The 17,660-nt window shown below is 43.8% G+C and overlaps 1 protein-coding gene across 1 annotated transcript in view; it reads left to right on the top strand.

The window, feature by feature from the left end:
- Positions 1–6,307, top strand: part of SLC16A2 (solute carrier family 16 member 2) — a 93,307-nt gene extending 87,000 nt beyond the window's left edge. The window contains exons 5-6 of the mRNA XM_048865410.2: positions 1,658–1,886; positions 3,378–6,307. Coding sequence (XP_048721367.2) covers positions 1,658–1,886; positions 3,378–3,598 — 450 coding nt within the window. The 3' untranslated portion in view covers positions 3,599–6,307. The remainder of the gene's footprint in view (positions 1–1,657; positions 1,887–3,377) is intronic.
- The last annotated feature ends 11,353 nt before the right edge of the window (positions 6,308–17,660 follow it).

The following is a 17,660-nucleotide window of genomic DNA, read 5'->3' on the forward strand; positions in this document are numbered from 1 at the left end:
TGGCACCTCTCATTGGCTCGCTTAGGCGGAGAGCCACCTAGCTGACTGGCTTTTGAGAATCCCATTCCTAGGAGCCTAACTCAGGCTTTGTGAATATTGGATATTTGGATATGTGAATATTTGGATATTAGGAAAAACTTTTTCACTATGAGGGTGGTGAAACACTGGAATGCATTACCTAGGGAGGTGGTAGAATCTCCTTCCTTAGAGGTTTTTAAGGTCAGGCTTGACAAAGCCCTGGCTGGGATGATTTAACTGGGAATTGGTCCTGCTTTGAGCAGGGGGTTGGACTAGATGACCTTCTGGGGTCCCTTCCAACCCTTATATTCTATGATTCTATGAATCCGAGTGATTTTCTAGGCACCTGAAAGTTAGGCAGGTCGATGCTGAGCGTAAAACCGCATACACGCCTTTGTGAATCTAGCCTCACGTGTAATGTCAGGTAGATCTGCAATGTGGGGCTAAAACACTTACGGTCTTTATTGCCCTTGTATAGGTGTGTTGCCTCATTTCTATTAGGGTTGTAGCTTCTGGAGAAAGAAAATCTGAGTAGCATTCCTGCCTTTTCTTTCTATAGTTTAGGCAGGAAAGGAAATACTAGTGTTATCTTTCAAACTAGATAGCTTTACCAAGACTAGAGGCTTGCATGCAGTTCCAGAACCAGGAGATCTAAATATTTATTCTTGCAGCTCTGGCAAAGATCCTACAGGCTGTAAAAAGGTAACCAAATACAATGGGCAGTAATTGCACCCTTTTAAAATCACCTTAATGAGGGCCTTTGTATTGCGTGATGTGAAACACTTAATAGGTTTGCTAATATGCTGGGCTTTTCTTCCCCTGCAAGTTTTTCCTCTTCGTTATTTCTACAAACTCTTCATTCTCTGTAGTTAAGTGTTCTCTTTAGGGTTCTGGGCCATGTTACCTCAAGCATGAGGCATAGGGGAGGCAAAGTCAGAGCTTGATAAGCAGAGTTTTGCATTGCTGCTGTTTAGAATGGCTGGGCTAACCCTTACAGCATGGAGCACTTTTTACTTAGGTCCAGACTCCTACTGGCATTTTCAAAAGAGCCTAAGTGAGTCAGGCAACTTACATAGATTTCAATGAAGTTAGGTGCTGAATCTGCTCAGGTGCTTTTGCAAATGCTGTGAGGTGCCTTCCTGCATTTTTAAGTGCCTAAATGCCTTTGGAAATCTGGCCCTGTTGGATAAGTAGTGAGTGTTCCAAGGCAGAGGGCAGGTGGGATGCCCGGAAGCAACTTGTCAAGGTTAGGAGAGTGCCAGGCAATTAAGCAGTTCAGTTGGAAGCAAATATTGGGGGCAGTGAAGAAGGTGTGGCCATTCTGGAGAGTATGTGGGGTCTGGAAAAGAGACTGGTTGCTTAATGGATGTCGTACTTGGCAAGGTCGGTCCAGACACTTGTAGCCAGAAGGCTAGGGAGCTGGCAGTGGGTTCCTAAATTATTTGCATAACTTCTCCAGAAAGCTCTCTTCTCTTAAAATGAAATGCTCTCAAGTCACCAGAAGAAAACTACAGACTGGGACTATGGGGAATAATAATCTGTCTCTAATGCCCCTGCTGCCCTTGGATTTGTATTAGGAAGTCATGATTTTGTCTTCTGTCACAGTTATCTTAGTGATGTCTATACTTTGCCTCTTCAGGTTGCCTCTTTCATGCTTCTGGGCCTCATGTGCATGATGATCCCTCAGTGCCAAGCATTTGAGGGGGTCATTGTCGTCTGCCTCTTTCTGGGACTTTGTGATGGATTCTTTATAACCATCATGGCCCCCATAGCCTTTGAACTGGTTGGACCCATGCAAGCTTCTCAAGCCATTGGCTATCTCCTGGGACTTATGGCCATTCCAATGACAGCTGGCCCACCAATAGCAGGTCAGTAACCATCAGAACATAGGGCCCCAATATTTAGTTAGAATTCTGTCTTGATTTTTTTGCATTAAATTATTGGAGGGATGATGTGTTGTTAGAGGAGTAGGATTGTGACCTTCACCTGTTCTCATATTATGTGATGCAGTTTCTTACGTTTATTTGATCCTGTATCCACTTTGATGTTGGCTGAAATACGTCTACAGTTAGCCCTTTTTTCTGTTATTTAATTGCCAGCAGTTTTCCCTTCTGGCAGCTGAGTAATTGAAAAAATGAGCAGAGGATGATTCATTTTCAAGGCAATTTAATCAACAGATTTTTTTAGCACAATTAATACCAAAATTGCCCAGAGTTAGTGAACATTCCAGTAACCTGGCAGAGATCTGGACTTAAAGTTATGTAGGTGCCACTTATGCTCTGCTCTCATATGAAATTTAGGATTGGAGTTTTGCCTGATCGGCAAAGGATAAGGCCCTAAATTGAGTCAAATCTAAAGATTATATGCTTAGGCCCTGATCCTAGAAAGACCGGATACATATTTAAGCATGGGAGTTGTCTCAAAGTTTTTTAAATTGAATGTGTGTGTAAACCCTCTGCAGGACAGGCCCTTGAACAAGAAGAGCATCTGCAGTTGCACTAGCTAAGCTAAAAAATTAATTAAGGTTGTCAATCCATAGATAACTGGGCATAAACTGATAACCAGCTGTTTTCAGCAAGAAACTCTGGCTGTTGCAGAATTATAAGCTTTATAGCACTATTCATCAGAAGTGGGTTATCAAACACAGGATAAGGTGTCTTTCATTTATACAATTCCTATGTAGGAAATTCCCAGCAGCCCCTTCCTAGTGAGTTTACAACAGCCCTAGAATTATGATGGCAGTAAATGCATCAATCTCAGAAGCCTGGCCATCTCTGAACTCACTGAACTAGTAGAAGTGCAGAGTCATGATTGGGTTTGGAGGGATTCATTTATAATTGGTACATGTCAGTAGCTGTTCATTTCTTCCCCAACCAAAAAATTAACTAAAATATGCATCAGCAAACCAAATATTACAAAGGAAGGAAATTAAGAACGAACCAATTGCACTTATAGATTGTCCTTACCCTCTTTACTTGTCATATTTGTTTGGCAATCAAGTATTTAAGAAATTTATCTGAAATGTCTGATTATTAAATACCTTGATTTTATTTTTGTGGTGAATCTGAGATTCTACTTTCAGCTCTGATTTAAATAACAATTAGCATTTGAGTTTCTGATTCTTAAATTTCTTAAATTTCTAAGTGTGAAAATGCCGTTCTGATACAATTTTTTAAATACCAGAAGATTCCACTCTGTGGAACTAAACTTCAATATTATTCCATGCTTTAAATATCAAATCCCTCCAAGTCTAATTTATGATGGAGTTGGAGAGAGACTAAGTTGTCTCCTCTTTTGATTTAGGAATCTTAGATTAGCCATCAGATGGAAGCAACAACCATTGTCCTTCTGTTTTTCAGGATACCTCCATGATTATTTTGGGAATTACTACTTAGCCTTTTACTTAGCTGGAGTTCCCCCAATTATTGGGGGCTTGGTCCTGTCTGTTGTTCCTCTGATCCATCAAAGAATGCTCAAGAAGCAGCAGATAGATTCTGGCAAAGACAAGATGTTGGTTTCAGAGACTGTCATGAACGGTGAGCTTCTTCCAGGCTGTCCTGCCACTGAGGCACACGGATAAAGCCTTTCCTCATGCAGCCATCCACACCCAGATACACACACACACACGCGTTATCACCACCAGCATCTTCTCGCTTGACTGAGCACAGGCCCTTTCCTAAAAGGAGCAGGACATTCCCAGATTGCAGATGAGCGGCACCAAATACATAAAGAAAAGAGTTCTCCTCGTTCAAGCATTAGCTAGCGGAGCCATTTTTCAGGATGTTTTGATTTGAAAGTTGTGTCTTTCACCAGCACTTTTCTAAAGAGAATTCTCACTAGAGCTCTAACTCCATTTCCCCTCCACGCCCCCAATTTTCTGTTTGTCACAGCAATGGTTTACAGTTAATTAAACGCCTTTAAAACAGGCTGCACGTGGAGCTTGTTAACCCTTTTGATTTTAGTTTCAGATCTATCCCATCACACAGCAGCGTCAGTGCTGCTTAGATGATGACTTGGAGTGGGATTCCATTCCATGCCACCTCAGTTTAATCTGCAGTTAACAAATTCTGACTGTTTTTTGATCCCATGTGAAGGCAAAAGAATTCCAGTGGGGGTAATCTTTGTATCTTTTATGAGAGTGCCTTGTCTCTCCCTGTCCTTCAAAGAATCTATCTTTGAAGCTGTCAGCATGCTTTTATGGACCATCAGTGAACCTCGGTAGTATGGTCTGTCAGCAGACTCAAATTCCTGCCATTCGCTCCTTGATGTCCCATATTAATGTACACCAAGAAGGGAACAGCCGCTTACTATCTAATCTTATCCTAATTGGCTGTAGACAGTGAAGGTAAGTTAACACATTGGCTACTTCAGATGTGAGTTTCACTGGTCTCAACACTCCTGTCTTTCCATCTGTTCTTGGAGTATGCTGCATTACAGTGGAAGAATGCTTATGACCACTTGCTGTGACTCACAGTGTGTTACTGGTCCCCACCAAAGATTTAGGGCTTTGGGTCACTGCACGAAAAAGAGAGGGTGCTGACAAAACAGAAGGGAAGAAAAGGAAGTAAAAAAAGCATGATTGGCTTTGTGCAGCTGCTATGGATGGCTAGTTCCATCCATTCAAATTTACTGCTCTGAAAGCCAGGAATCTGTACCATTTCCCAGTGGCTCAGTCATTCGTCTCCGTTTTCTTGACCAGTAACTAAATTAGTAGGCTTCCAAGCCATCCATTGCAAGGGGAATTAACAGTGGCTAACTTAGGATGCTGTAATCATTAAAATACTAAATTTGCAAGGCAACGAAATTACTAGCATTGAATCCTCCAAGAGGAACAGTTATTTGGAGCTGAGTCCTCATGTTGACACAAGTCAGCATTGGCCTGAGCCATTCCAGTTGGTTAACTCCTCATTTAGTATTATTTTTGTAACTACGTTGCAGTGTGTGGGTTAGTTTTCACTCAGAATTCTGAATCCCCTAACGTACCTGTAGGGCTGTCAAAACGTGTGCTGTGTGAGCAGAGGGGTAATGCACAGCCGTGCAGATGAACTCATGTGTCTGTTCTGTGTTACTCAACAATAATCAACATGTCAGTGTTATAGGAGCTGTGGGAAAAGACCAAACATTTTTTAAAAACAAAAATTGGTCTGCTGCGGTATTCAACTCTGTGCCCATGCAGGAGCCCTGCAGTGGGCCAGAGTGAGAGGTCGGTTTGGGAGGGGCGGGGATTGTGCAGAGGCCGATAGATGAGCTGGCTGGGTGTCCTTCTAAGTGATTTGCATTGTGAGAGAGGAGCGTTTTCTCTTAGTGCCACTGATGCAATATGTGGCTTTTAATCTCTGACTGTGCATTTGTGTGCTGTGAACGGCTCTGTGCTTGATGTAGGAAGAGTAGTGTCAGCTATCCAGCGGGATCGTTGCAAATCAAAATCGCCCGTAAGGCCTTGGTGCTCTCTGCCCTCCTATGAGCTAGCAGAGAGAAAGCCAGTTCTGTAGAACTTGCTAACTCTGGGGTTGTACTGCATCTAGTTCATAGAATCAAAGACTTCAGTACATCTTGATCGTGGAGAGAACGCGCAATAAAAATAAATTCAGCAGAAGCAAATTCACAGCATGGAATGAAGGCAAAACTCAGCACTGCACAGAAGCTAGTTATCACCAGGGCAGGGGTGGCAAATACAATATAGGGCTGAAGAGAAAGGGAGCTTCCCTAACTCCACGGTTATGAAACCAGTAAGCTGCTTGTTAACCAAGAGAAATGAGGTTCCCTGCGGTCTACCTCCAGTGGGAGCCCTGAATATCATAGGAAATCTGAGTCACAGATGTTTTTTCTAGGTTTCTGTATTGTAGATAAGTCAGTGGGGGGGTGGGGATATTGTTGGCCAAAAATGGAGAAATTGTGTTCTACGTGTGAAGTGATCATACATCTACAAACATTTTTTTACAAGCCATGAACTTTAAAAAAAAAATTGCTACCATTAAAAATGTTAGAGCAAAAATTAACAGATGGACGTACTATGGTAGCCTTTCTTTGTTCTCATTGTGAGTGAAGAAGTCTGTAAGCTTAAAGACAAAACACTGAGCCATAGACTTATCCCCAGTCCATGCCTACAAGTCCTGTTGACGTTTGCATTGGTGGGAGTTTGGCATATGGATTGAGGGCTCAATATGCCCCTTTTGCTTTTACCAGCATTGCCTGTATAAGCTAAGGTCTTGTGTTCTGATCTTTTGTAAATTTCAGGCCCTGTAATATCTGGAGAACTAAATGGTATTTTGTAGCACTTATAACTTAACCCAAACAAGATGTGTCTTTTTTTCCCCTGTCCTCAAAGGATATGCATGCTTTTCTCTGACCTTATTTACTGTTATTCAATTGACGCTGTCTAACATATGAAGCAAATTTGCTAAACCGGTTTCTTATTTTGTGGCATCTATGCCAGGAAGCAGGCGACCCAGCAAGATTGGGCACATATCAGAGCCTGGGGAGATTGCGTCACCTGGATAGATGCTTGTTGAACAGGCTTGTACTTCATATCAGTGCCTTGAGATGGGCCAGACTGGGATGCCTTTGTTCTACTAATAGTCCATCGACTTAAGTGGGATTTCACACTGGGGATTTCTTTATTACATTGGAGTCAAAGGGACCATTGGCAGAATAAGAGCATCACAGTCTGACCATAAATCTCTGTATTTAGGAGAAGAGGCGAAGATGACTTTGCATTTCAAGCCCTTCATGTCCTGCGGGGCGGGGAGGGGGGGGTGTATGTGTATGTGTGTATGCCCTGTGGGGGGGTGTTATGGGGGGGGTGTGATGTCTGCGTTAGCTGAGGCTTTTTTAGCTTATTCTCAATTTTGAGGCTTTGCTATGGAGAGGTAGAAGGGGGTTAATGTGAAAAAGAGGGTATAAGTGACTTGTAATAGCACAAGCAGCTCTGAAACAGTGAACAGATGCATGTCAGGGTTCCTACCAAACAACAGGGCACTCTGTGTTGCCTACAGATTAATTCTAAATAGTAATACTTTTCTAACTCCTAGGAGACCAATTACAGATAAGTCCAGAATTGTCTCAGAGTTGCATGCCCCAATACTCTCCTTACCTGTGAAGATCTCCCATTGAGCAATAATCTACTTTCTGAAAACTCTCAAAGCACGTGGATTCTTATGTGCTAGAATGTAACAGCACCATGAAATTATGATCCACTTCTTTAAGAAGATTTTAGCTTTCTGTATCATCATTTTAGCTTTCTGTATCAAAGCTAGCATTCTCTGCATGGTAGATGGGGAGTGCCATAGTAAAGATAAACAAACTTAGTTTATCTAGATTTGGGAGGAAAGGGTGGGGGCTAGCAAACAGTAGTCTAACCTCAACTGCTTTTCTGATTGTAGGCGTACCCTTAATCAGCAATTAAGGGACCACATTCTTCTACAGGAGAGATGTTTATTTGAAGAATTAGGGCAAAATTCTCCTCTCTCATGATCCATACATTGAAGTTAGACTCTGATATTTGGTGCTCTGAACAAAAACAGATGAGAGTAAGGAAAGCCAAACATTGGAGCAGTCTTAAGCCAGATAGATGCAGGAAGAGAATTTTGCCTTTAACTGTAAAATAAGCTCCTCGCTTATAGTTCAGTAAATTGCTTATGTAAGTAATAAGGAATGTCAGGAAGCCTCTATAAATTATTGCACACTATTGGTATGCAGTAGAGATGAGGCTGAACGTCTGAGTGTTGTTAACCTTGTAGCAATTGCACTAAATTCCCAGAAATTCCCTGCCCTTGCTTTGTGCCCATTGGAGTCCACTGTTGCAAAGCCAAACTATGACTGCAAGCAGCTTCTACAGTGTAGCCAAAATGAAGTGAGATGCATGGGCTACTCTTCCCAGTGCATTGTCTGGGGAGCTAATATGCTTATGGTTCCTGCTAAGGACTAGGTTCTGAAATTCCTACTAGGACAGAATTCCTGTTTGAAGTCAAACTTGCCAGAGTAAAAACTATAGGATCATCCCCTGGAGTGCAGCATCACTTGATCCTCTCGTTCAGGGTGAAGTCGTACTCCAGCTGACAGCGAAGACTTGATCCTTGCCTGCCCGTTGCTCTGCAAAGTGTGGCAGCCCTGTTTGGTTTTTTTTTTTCTCATCAGTAGATACTTTTATTAAATTATCATCTTTCTGAATCAAATCAAGTCTAGGAATCATGTCATGTCGGTGTGACAGCAGAGGCCATCGCCATGACAGCTTGAAATGTCTGTTTCCTGTTCTGTTTTGTTTGGGGTGAGGAGTTTGCTAGTTGAAGCCTCTCTAGCACCTAAGCAGTATTGACCTTGGAGTATTAAGTGATAGTGCACAGCTGCAGTTAATGAAATTATCTTCTCTTTCAGCGATAAGACCATGGGAAAATCAAGCAGGGAGGGGTAGGCTGAACTGTGTGTCACAATAGAGTTAGCAGTGGATACAGAGAGCTGAAGACAAATTCATAATCCTGTATTACAGTATATCAGAATAGGAAATGTTGTATGGACACACCAGTTAAGGATATATTGGAGTTTCCATTCTAAACCCTTACCTGCAAGATGCTCAGTGGTTGCTGCTAAAACTTGGTATATGAGATTTAACTCCTGCCACTCTGGGAGAAGACGGAACATGCTAGCAGGGATCAAAGGATCATGTTTTCTTTTAAAAATCTGTTTAAGTTTATATGAAAGTGGGGAAACTGAGGGGTTACCATTTGTCGGTGGTCTGGATATTTGCTGCATTCCATCATTCAAAATTAATTATTCGAGATACATCAATTCTAAAAATAAGATTGAGACTTTCTATATAAAAGAAACCGTTTCAGCATCAATGACATTGAGGTTTTATGTTCAGCTTTGTTTACCCTAAATACATATTAAGAAATAAAATTCAATAATCCACATTCTTAAAACTGCCTGTCAGTGAAATCTACCCATTACAGGAGCTGTGAAAAACCCTTCAGGCCATTTACATCCCATATAAGAGCTTCAGAGCATATGGAGTCTTTCAGAAGCCTTCTGTGCTGGGATGAATTTCATCTTCAATACACACTGGTGGGCTAGAATGTCACTAACCAGTGATGGCCCATTTCTTCAAGAAGTTTTTAGACCCATCCGTATTTCAGAGGTGGCATGAACACAGACTCAATGAAGGAGTCAAATTCTGCTCTCAATTACTATTGTTGTGTTACCAATGTAAAAGTAAGTCACTGGGGTTGCATCATAATAACAGAGCAGAAAAGGACCTGATCTGTCTATCTAGGTGAGCACCTAGCACATAGTTGTGTGGAGGGCTGTCTGATTTGGGCATCAGTAGCTTATACAAACCTGTCAAGCTGCCTGGGTTGTTGCTGCTCTGCATTATGCCTGACTTGGTCAGAATGGGCGTTGCCACTGAAGTCCCTCAGAATAACCATGTGCTGAGCCAAAACCTCTGAACTAGGAGATCGGAACTTCAATTCTGGTTTATAATTTCTCTTGGGCGAAACCATAACGCTAATTTCGGCAAAGTTATTAACAAACTAATTATTTGTATTGCATTGCTTGATTCTACGCTGCACTAGTTTTCAGTGGGGCAGAATAACCTTTCCTCATCTAACTGGAAATGGAAAATATGAATGAGCTTAAAAGAGCTGAGGACATTCCCCAAACAAAGCAGTGCCTCATGTCTTTTGCCCCATCCCCTCAGCATTCATTCACTAGAGCTGATGGCCAATATATCTCCCTAGAGAAAAACAAGCTTTCAGAAATGTCAAATTCTGTAATTTTAGGGAAAACCCTTCTAATTTCCAGCTGTCCTTTAACCTGCTGGAGGATTTAGAAATATGCACTATACAAGTCATCCTTAAACACTCATCTGGCTGACAAGTCTGGGTAATACCAACATTCTAAAGTTAAACTGTGGCACTAATGCCTGCTTGGTTCCTTTTTAATTTTTTTACATAGTTCCTTGTTTTTGATCCATTGATTTGGTAAAATTGCTTATTGAGTCCCTAAGCCAACAGATCAGACAGAACTGGTTCATAACAATTAAACCATATGAGGCAGTTTCACACATTATTTCCAGGGCCACCCTCTCAGAACTTGCTTACAGGGAAACTTCATTCATAAAGGAGAAAAATGGCAATCCCAAATTGTTCCAGTGCATAACAGTGCAAACCTCCCTCTATAGTGACATTTTTATGCAGTGGTGAAATGATTTGAGTATCAGAAGGTTCCACTCTCGTCAGCCAGAGCCTATAACATGGTTTGCATTCTGGCTCGGAAGTTACTTCATACATGGACATCCCAGCTCATCTTTGAGAGCAGAACATAGTTCCATATTTATTGAATTCCTAGATTTGCCTCCCATTAATCATCATCACTGGCATGACTTCCTGATGGCATTAGTGCATTTCAGACAGCAGGTGTCATTCTCCAGTGTGTTGCATCTTGTGGGGTCACATCTGTGCCAAGTTGGTGTCCGATGCTGCTGTTTTCACTGTGTGGCATTTGTGCAAATGGCATCATGAGTCGCAAAACAGTGGCCCCGGTGACTTTTGTTCTAGTGACATTGAGATCGCCTCTGCACTTACTTTAGCAGAATGATCCCACATGACCGTCTCATTGTTGTAAATAATGTTGAAATCTCTTTACCGTTGCCATCATGTACTCTTAGTCTCCAAACAGCTGGAATACCGGGGACGCTAACCACACTCTGTCCTGTTGTGTTGCAGATTTTGCAGGCTTCTAGTCAGGCTTATGAAACTGAATCATTTCTGAAATAAATGTTTTAAAAACGAAACTCTGTGCTGTTTGTTTACCGTTCAGTAACCTAATAGTAGCCTGCCAGCTCCATTTACCTCTTACACACATAGTTTTCCGATTCAAAGTGCTGTTCCCTTCAAGGGTACACATCTGTCGACAAAACATCTGCATTACTGATTGCAAATGCAGGACCTAATGAACAGAGAGCATGTTCAGTGTATGCAATCTAGTCCTTGTCAAATGCAAGAGGTGCATATCAAACAAAAAAAAAAAACATGGTTGTAGTATGCGAAAAATTTGCCTTTGAATTATGTTTTCTATATCTAAAGATTTTTTTCGTTTTATAATGTACTTTCCAAAGTTCATTCTCTTAGCTACTTTCAATTCCAACTGCCAAGACAATCGTAAATGTAAAGCATTAAGCGTATTGTTAGTCTCTAGAATTAGCCATTCTGTTTAGTAAGGAATGAAACTTTGTATACAGTTTTTTTGGGGGAGAGGGGTTGTTTTTATAATAGAAGTGCAGGCTGATTGTTTACTCGAGTCAGATTTCTGCTTGGATTTGACATACTCTGCTTTTCATTGATCACAGACAGACTTCAAACTGTCCTTTTTGGTAGGATTTCCAGCCTTCCCTCAATCTGTGCATGAACTTTTGATCCTGAAATGGCTTTGTGCTTTCCAGAATGGTCTTTCTAGAGTTTAAATGCATTTGGGTTTGTTGTTTTGTTGCCTCTTGAGCACATCAAATCAAATTTCCCTGTACTTTCCCAGCATATCCTATTTCACCAGACCCAGGAATTTCATGTAATGGAATTCATCAAAGCTGGAGGAGGGACTTTGCTTGGGAGATGTTGGGCAATTTGGAAACAATCCATTTTCCCCTCTTGAAATCCAGCCACCTAAAAGCAACTCTGTGTGTGAACACCAGAGGCTGAGGTTTGAATGTATGCTGTTGGGTAACAGATGGGACTGGTAATTTTTAAAGCTGAGTTTCTGAACCCATTGTGAAGATCTTCATAATCCTATAACAAATGGTCCCCTGTGCCCTCTCTGTAGGGGTGTCTGTTTGTTTAAAGGAGGATTTGGGTTATGTGCACAGGATGTCTTTCAAGCCCCAATGAGGTGGTGGAAGATGACCCCTTCAGCATCCCTGTAAGGCATTTTGGAGGCTGAGATTCATTGCTTTAGCCAGCTTTCCATGCTGATTTGCTCGTAAAACTTGCTTTGAGGGTGATGACCAGCAGTCCCCAGCAGAAAGAGAGTGGATAAAATGCTTATTTGTCCTAGGTAGGCTTTACAAATCCTCCCATTTGTCCTCTGCTTGGAGATCCAGCTCATCACCTGAAGGGTGCAGCCTGCCAGGTGCTGAGCACCCTCAGCACCCATTGAAATTGCTTCAGGTCAATGGAAGCAGAGGGCATTTCAGCACTTAGACCCCAATTTGGCAAAGTACTTAAGCATGTACTTAAGTCCATCCCTATTTAGCAGAGTTCTTATGTATGTTCTTAACTTAACATTGAAGTCAATTCTGTCCAGTATAGATGTGTTCCTGAATTAGTGCTAAGAACTTCTGCTGAATGGAGCTGTATTTTAACCATGTGCTTAACATAAAGCAAGTACTTAAGTGCTTTGTTGAATCAGAGCCATATAGTGGGTGATTCGTACTTGACAGAATCAGGCTCTTATGAGATCATAAGATTCAGATAAAGAAATCTAATTTATAAAAGCTAAAGGCCAGAGTTTGATGTCTCCTCCAGATAAATGTTTTATATTCCCTAAAGTTTTGTACTTGGAAGTGAAGTATTTGGATGTGTTTAAAATACAACTGTCCTTTTCAGATGAGAACTTCTGATTGTTGATATAAAAAAACCACATTTTTGTAAATGTTTGTTAATGTTTTAAGGAAGTATAGAATTAAAAGAGAAAAAACGGACTGGGCTTTTGCTTTTTTTCTCTTTGCTGTATTTCCCTTTCCCTCCTGATTTGCGCACACAGCCTTTTTCTGCCTTTCCATAGATCCAGTATGTAAACTCTGAATCAAGTGAGCTTCTCTCCCTGAGACAGATAAACTGATCTCAAAACACGCCTACGTTCAGTTGTGGAATTTTCAAAGATAAGGAACTTCAGAGATAACACTATAAGACAGCATTTATTTTCTAGACTCTTTCATATAAACTGAAACAACCCAAGACACTTTGCAGAGGTAATTTTTAAAAAAAATCCTGCGGGAAACTTTTCAATCCCCCATTAAATTTTCTAGGCTTTTAGAATGTCTATGGAACTCCACAGTGGTTTCATCTGTATTAAATTCTGTAGAAGTTTTCTGGAGGGGCAGACTCATTAACAGCATGTTTTTGGAGGTTGTTTTTAACCTAGCCAGTTACTGGGTTCTGCTTTTGGCAGATTTCACACTGCAGCTGTCAAATACTGACTCAACCACCCACACCAAAAAGAGGGTGGGGGTTGGGGGAACAGCGATTCATGGGTTCTGGCTACTGGCCTTTCTGAATTTCTGGCTAAAGCATCCAACAATTGTGATCTGTTTTCCTCTGTCAGTTGCCAGTGTTTCCTTGATTGCACATATTATTTCCTTGATCTGTATCCGTCCAGTCCTGTAGAGCAGTGCTTCTCAAGCTATCTGATGTGGGGGACCGGCAAATTCTTTTTCCAGTGTGCGCGCAGACCGGCAGCCAATGTCTCAGTCCGCGGACCACCACTTTGATTAGCACTGCCGTAGAGCACAGAACTGAAGCTTTGCTCCTACACTACCTCTCTCAGCATACCGATTGCCGTACCCTGAAAGCTCCCTATCCAGGGAAGGTGTGGGCTGCTTCCACTCCCTTTTGCACAGGCTGAGTGATTTTTGTTGCAGGTTCTCCAAACCCTTTACAAAGCATTTGCTGATTTAAGCCTTGCAATAGCCCTGTTTAGTAAATAATTCAGCTGCAGATAGATTGAAGTGTACATGTTGAAAAGGGTCCCCTCACTGTCAGTGCTAACATTCCTGAATACTCAACTTGAGCACATACATACTCAGATGCCTACTATGAATGGATTCTTTTAAAAACATAGGCCCGTAACTATGTGACACACCAAGTCCATGGCAGAGCTGACAGGCTCCAGGCATCCTGCACTAATGGCTAAAAATTCTGCTTCATGATTTACCTGCTAAATCATTGATGAAAAATGGAGAGAGAACCTTTTAGTGAGAGACAGTGGGAAGAGGAGCGAGAATTGTTGCAAAAGTCAAGCTGAGTAGGAGCCACTATTCTGGCCATTACTTCTATGTACCCTGTCACTTCTACTGATGATCAGGTGGGTAAGATATGAGAATTCCCTCCCCCAACTCTACCCATGCCATACCACCAGCTCCCCCTGCTGGCACAACTGCAAGTCTGCTTGCATGACCCCTGTGGAAAATTCCAATGTGGTGGAGACACAAGGCCAAGGTAATAGAGCAATGTACATAATATTGTGTCCACACTAGCGTTTCCTCTTTCCACAACTTTAATTTTGTGACAACTAAACATCTGTCAACAGAATGACCCAGAGTAGAGCAAGTCTGACCAGAGTGGGGGAGGAATCCTTGTAGAAGCCAAAATTATAAGTAAGAAAGATATTACCAGTTAGGTTTCAGAGTAGCAGCCGTGTTAGTCTGTATTCGCAAAAAGAAAAGGAGGACTAGTGGCACCTTAGAGACTAACCAATTTATTTGAGCATAAGCTTTCGTGAGCTACAGCTCACCGGATGAAGTGAGCTGTAGCTCACGAAAGCTTATGCTCAAATAAATTGGTTAGGCTCTAGAGTGCCACTAGTCCTCCTTTTCTTATTACCAGTTAGAGCTGCGTGGAAATGCTGTAACAACATACCCACTGTGTTTCTGGAGTGGGTTGAAGAATTAAGGTAATGCAAGCGGCCTATGTCCAAAAGCCATTCCTGTCATTTAAGAACACCACGTAGTGAACGTGTCCCATCTCGCTATACGTGGGGTAGTGCTTTTTTTCTTTCCTGTTGGCATTAACTTGACATATGGTAATGCCTCCCAAGGGCAAGCATCATTGTGTTGGGTGGGGTCAGAGAGTGTGTCTGAATTACCTCTTGCCACAAACCAGATTATAGAATTTTTCCTAGAGATTGGGTGATTAAACCTAGGAGAAGCTGTAGTGGACTGTTAGAGCAACAGCAGAACATTAAATTTGTATAATGCCTGAAGTTAATCTTGAAAAGAAATATAGTAACATGGCAATTATTCTGCTGTCTGTATTTTAATTGGCAGCAGGTGAGAGCTGGTACTAACAGAAATCTTCATCAGAGAGATCAGACCAGTCATTTTTTAATCTTGCTCCCAGGAAAACCCACTAATGTGGAATTAGTTTTTGCATATCCATAGATCAAAAGAAGTTGCAGGAGGAGGGAGTGATAAATGTAGTTTCAAAGGGAATCTCATAGATAAGACAATCAAAACTAGTCTTTACCTAGGACTTTATGTTGTGCAGGTTCTGGGGGGGAAACAAGATGCCCTAACTGGTTCATTTTGTTTTCAATTTCTGTGAATGGAAACACTGTGAATGCACTTTTAATTTTCATTTCATTTCATGTAATAAGCACAGTCCTCTTATTTTGGCTATCAGGAGGCTGCAGGGAAAGAAGAGTTAGCCACAAGTTGGGCACTTGTATGTTTTACTCCCTGTTTTTTGCACACAGTTAACAGCTCTGGAGGAGACAACTATAACGGGTTTTTTTCTGGGTGCAGTATGTGCACACGCATTTTTGTGGATGTAACTTCTATCTTGTCCTGAAAATTTATCCCCCTGCATACATCTACAGAGTTGCTTTGGTGACTTTTTTTTTAGTATCCCCATACATCCATTGATCTACTGGGTCCTCTTTTACAGATATATACATAGAGAAATGGCTGCCCATACCCCTTGAAGGGATTACACATCTCACCATTAGGCAACAGTTTGCCCCGTTAATGCCCAGCAGTGAGCAGGCATAGGGCACTGAAGAAATAAAGGCCAGGTGAGAATTCTGTGGAAGTGTAATGATTTCAATCATCAAAGCTAGCACCTGGAGAGGTGTTAGCCGCAGGGCATAGTGCCAGTGATTTAGTTTACAATCCTTTCAGCTCAGCTCTGAACATAACCTGGATCACAGTCCCTGCACAATGCAGATCATATTAATTAAGCATTTTGAGTTTGTGCCACCATTTAGTCTGTATGGCACTGATCCCCAAACTTTTCAGGGTCATGCCTTCCCCCATTCCTCCCCAGGGGTCAGGAGCAGGTCCATGGCTCCAAGGAGGAGTGAGGCAAGGGTAAGGGGCTGGGGGGGCCTGGGGCTGCAGCTGGTGGGGTGGGGCCGAGAATGGCGCTGCAGACAGGGACCAGGAGCCAGGGCTGCAGCTGGGGACAAGGCTGGAGTAGAGCTAGGGTGACCAGATCGCAAGAGTGAAATATCAGGACACATTGGGTGAGCGGTTGGGGGGCGAGTGGGGGGGGAGGAGAAACAGACACAGGTGCACAGCCCTGACCAGAGCCAGAGGCACACTGGTCCACCTGGCCCTGTGCTACCAACATGCCCCTTCCTGTTGGGGGTGGGCCCGTGCTGCGCCACACAGCTCCCCTGTCCGGAGTCCCCCTACAACCCTTCCACCACAAATGCACAGAGCTGTGCACACACCCCAGCCCACAGCCCCACCACCCCACACACAACTCCCCACTTGCTAGTTTCCCAATACACACCCATTTCCCCTTCCTCCCTCCCAGTGCCCTTCCCCACAGCCCCACCACCACAACTGCACAATGCCCCATACAGACCCCCCCATCCCCTGACACACACAGATCTCCCCCACTTCCCAGCACCCCCCACAACAGGCCCCCCCAAACACACAAACCTCCCCTACTGCCCAGCACCCCCACAACCTCCCAGCCACTCACCATCACACCCTGCCCCCTTCCCTGGCCGCACGCATCAGCCCTGCTGGGAAGTCTCTGGCTCCTAGGGTGAGAGCGGCGAGCGGAGTCTCCAGACCCACCACATGCTGCGCCCGCCACAAGTGCGAGCTCCGTGGCTCTCATTGGCGGGGAAAAGCGCCAGTGGGAGCTGCCGGAGCCCGAGGGGCCCCGCCACGGGGCAAGGTGGGGAGTCCTGGCGGTGCTTACCTGCAGCGGTATCCGGCAGGCAGGTCCCTCTGGCTCCTTGGGTCGGGGCGCGGCTCTCTGCCCGCTGCCAGCACCTGCAAGCCCCACCCCTGCAGCATGCGGCAGAGACCACCTCGCCGCCTCTGTGCCTGGGGCTGCACTGCAGGCTCCTGCTGGCCGGCGGGCGGGCAGGCGCCGGGAGCTGCCCCAGGAAGACGTGGAGAGCAGTGCCGGCGGTCCTTCTCCACCAGACAGTCCCAATAGCTGGAGAAAGTGTGTCCCGACTGATGTAAGGTCAGGACGCGGGACAAGGCCCCTAAAATCAGGACTGTCCCAATAATAGTGGGACATCTGGTCACCCTACTTGCACCCCAGTGCAGGGGCTCAGGGCGTTGTCCCAGGGGGGCCAGCCTCCATTGCTGGGTGCTCAGACAAGACCCTGGTCTCTAAGGTGTCGCCAGGTGAACGACACGGGTCGGCTGGGCTCCTTGACAAGGGGGATGGGCCACGGTGAACCTATGGCTGCAGGTCGGCTAATCCCAAATAGGGTAGAGCTGAGAGCAAAACAGGGCTGGGTGGCACTCTCTACCCCTCCCCCCACTCCACCCCGTGGGGGCTGGCCTAGGCCTCGCTGTGCCCCCGCCCCACCATTCCTCCCCGCCCCACCCCACTGGGGCGCGCACCACAGTTTGGGGTCCTTAGCGGTATGGCCTTTGAATGATGGGTTATTTAATGCCTGAACAG

This window comes from Caretta caretta, chromosome 9, assembly GCF_965140235.1.
Source record: "Caretta caretta isolate rCarCar2 chromosome 9, rCarCar1.hap1, whole genome shotgun sequence".
NCBI lineage: Eukaryota > Metazoa > Chordata > Testudines > Cheloniidae > Caretta > Caretta caretta.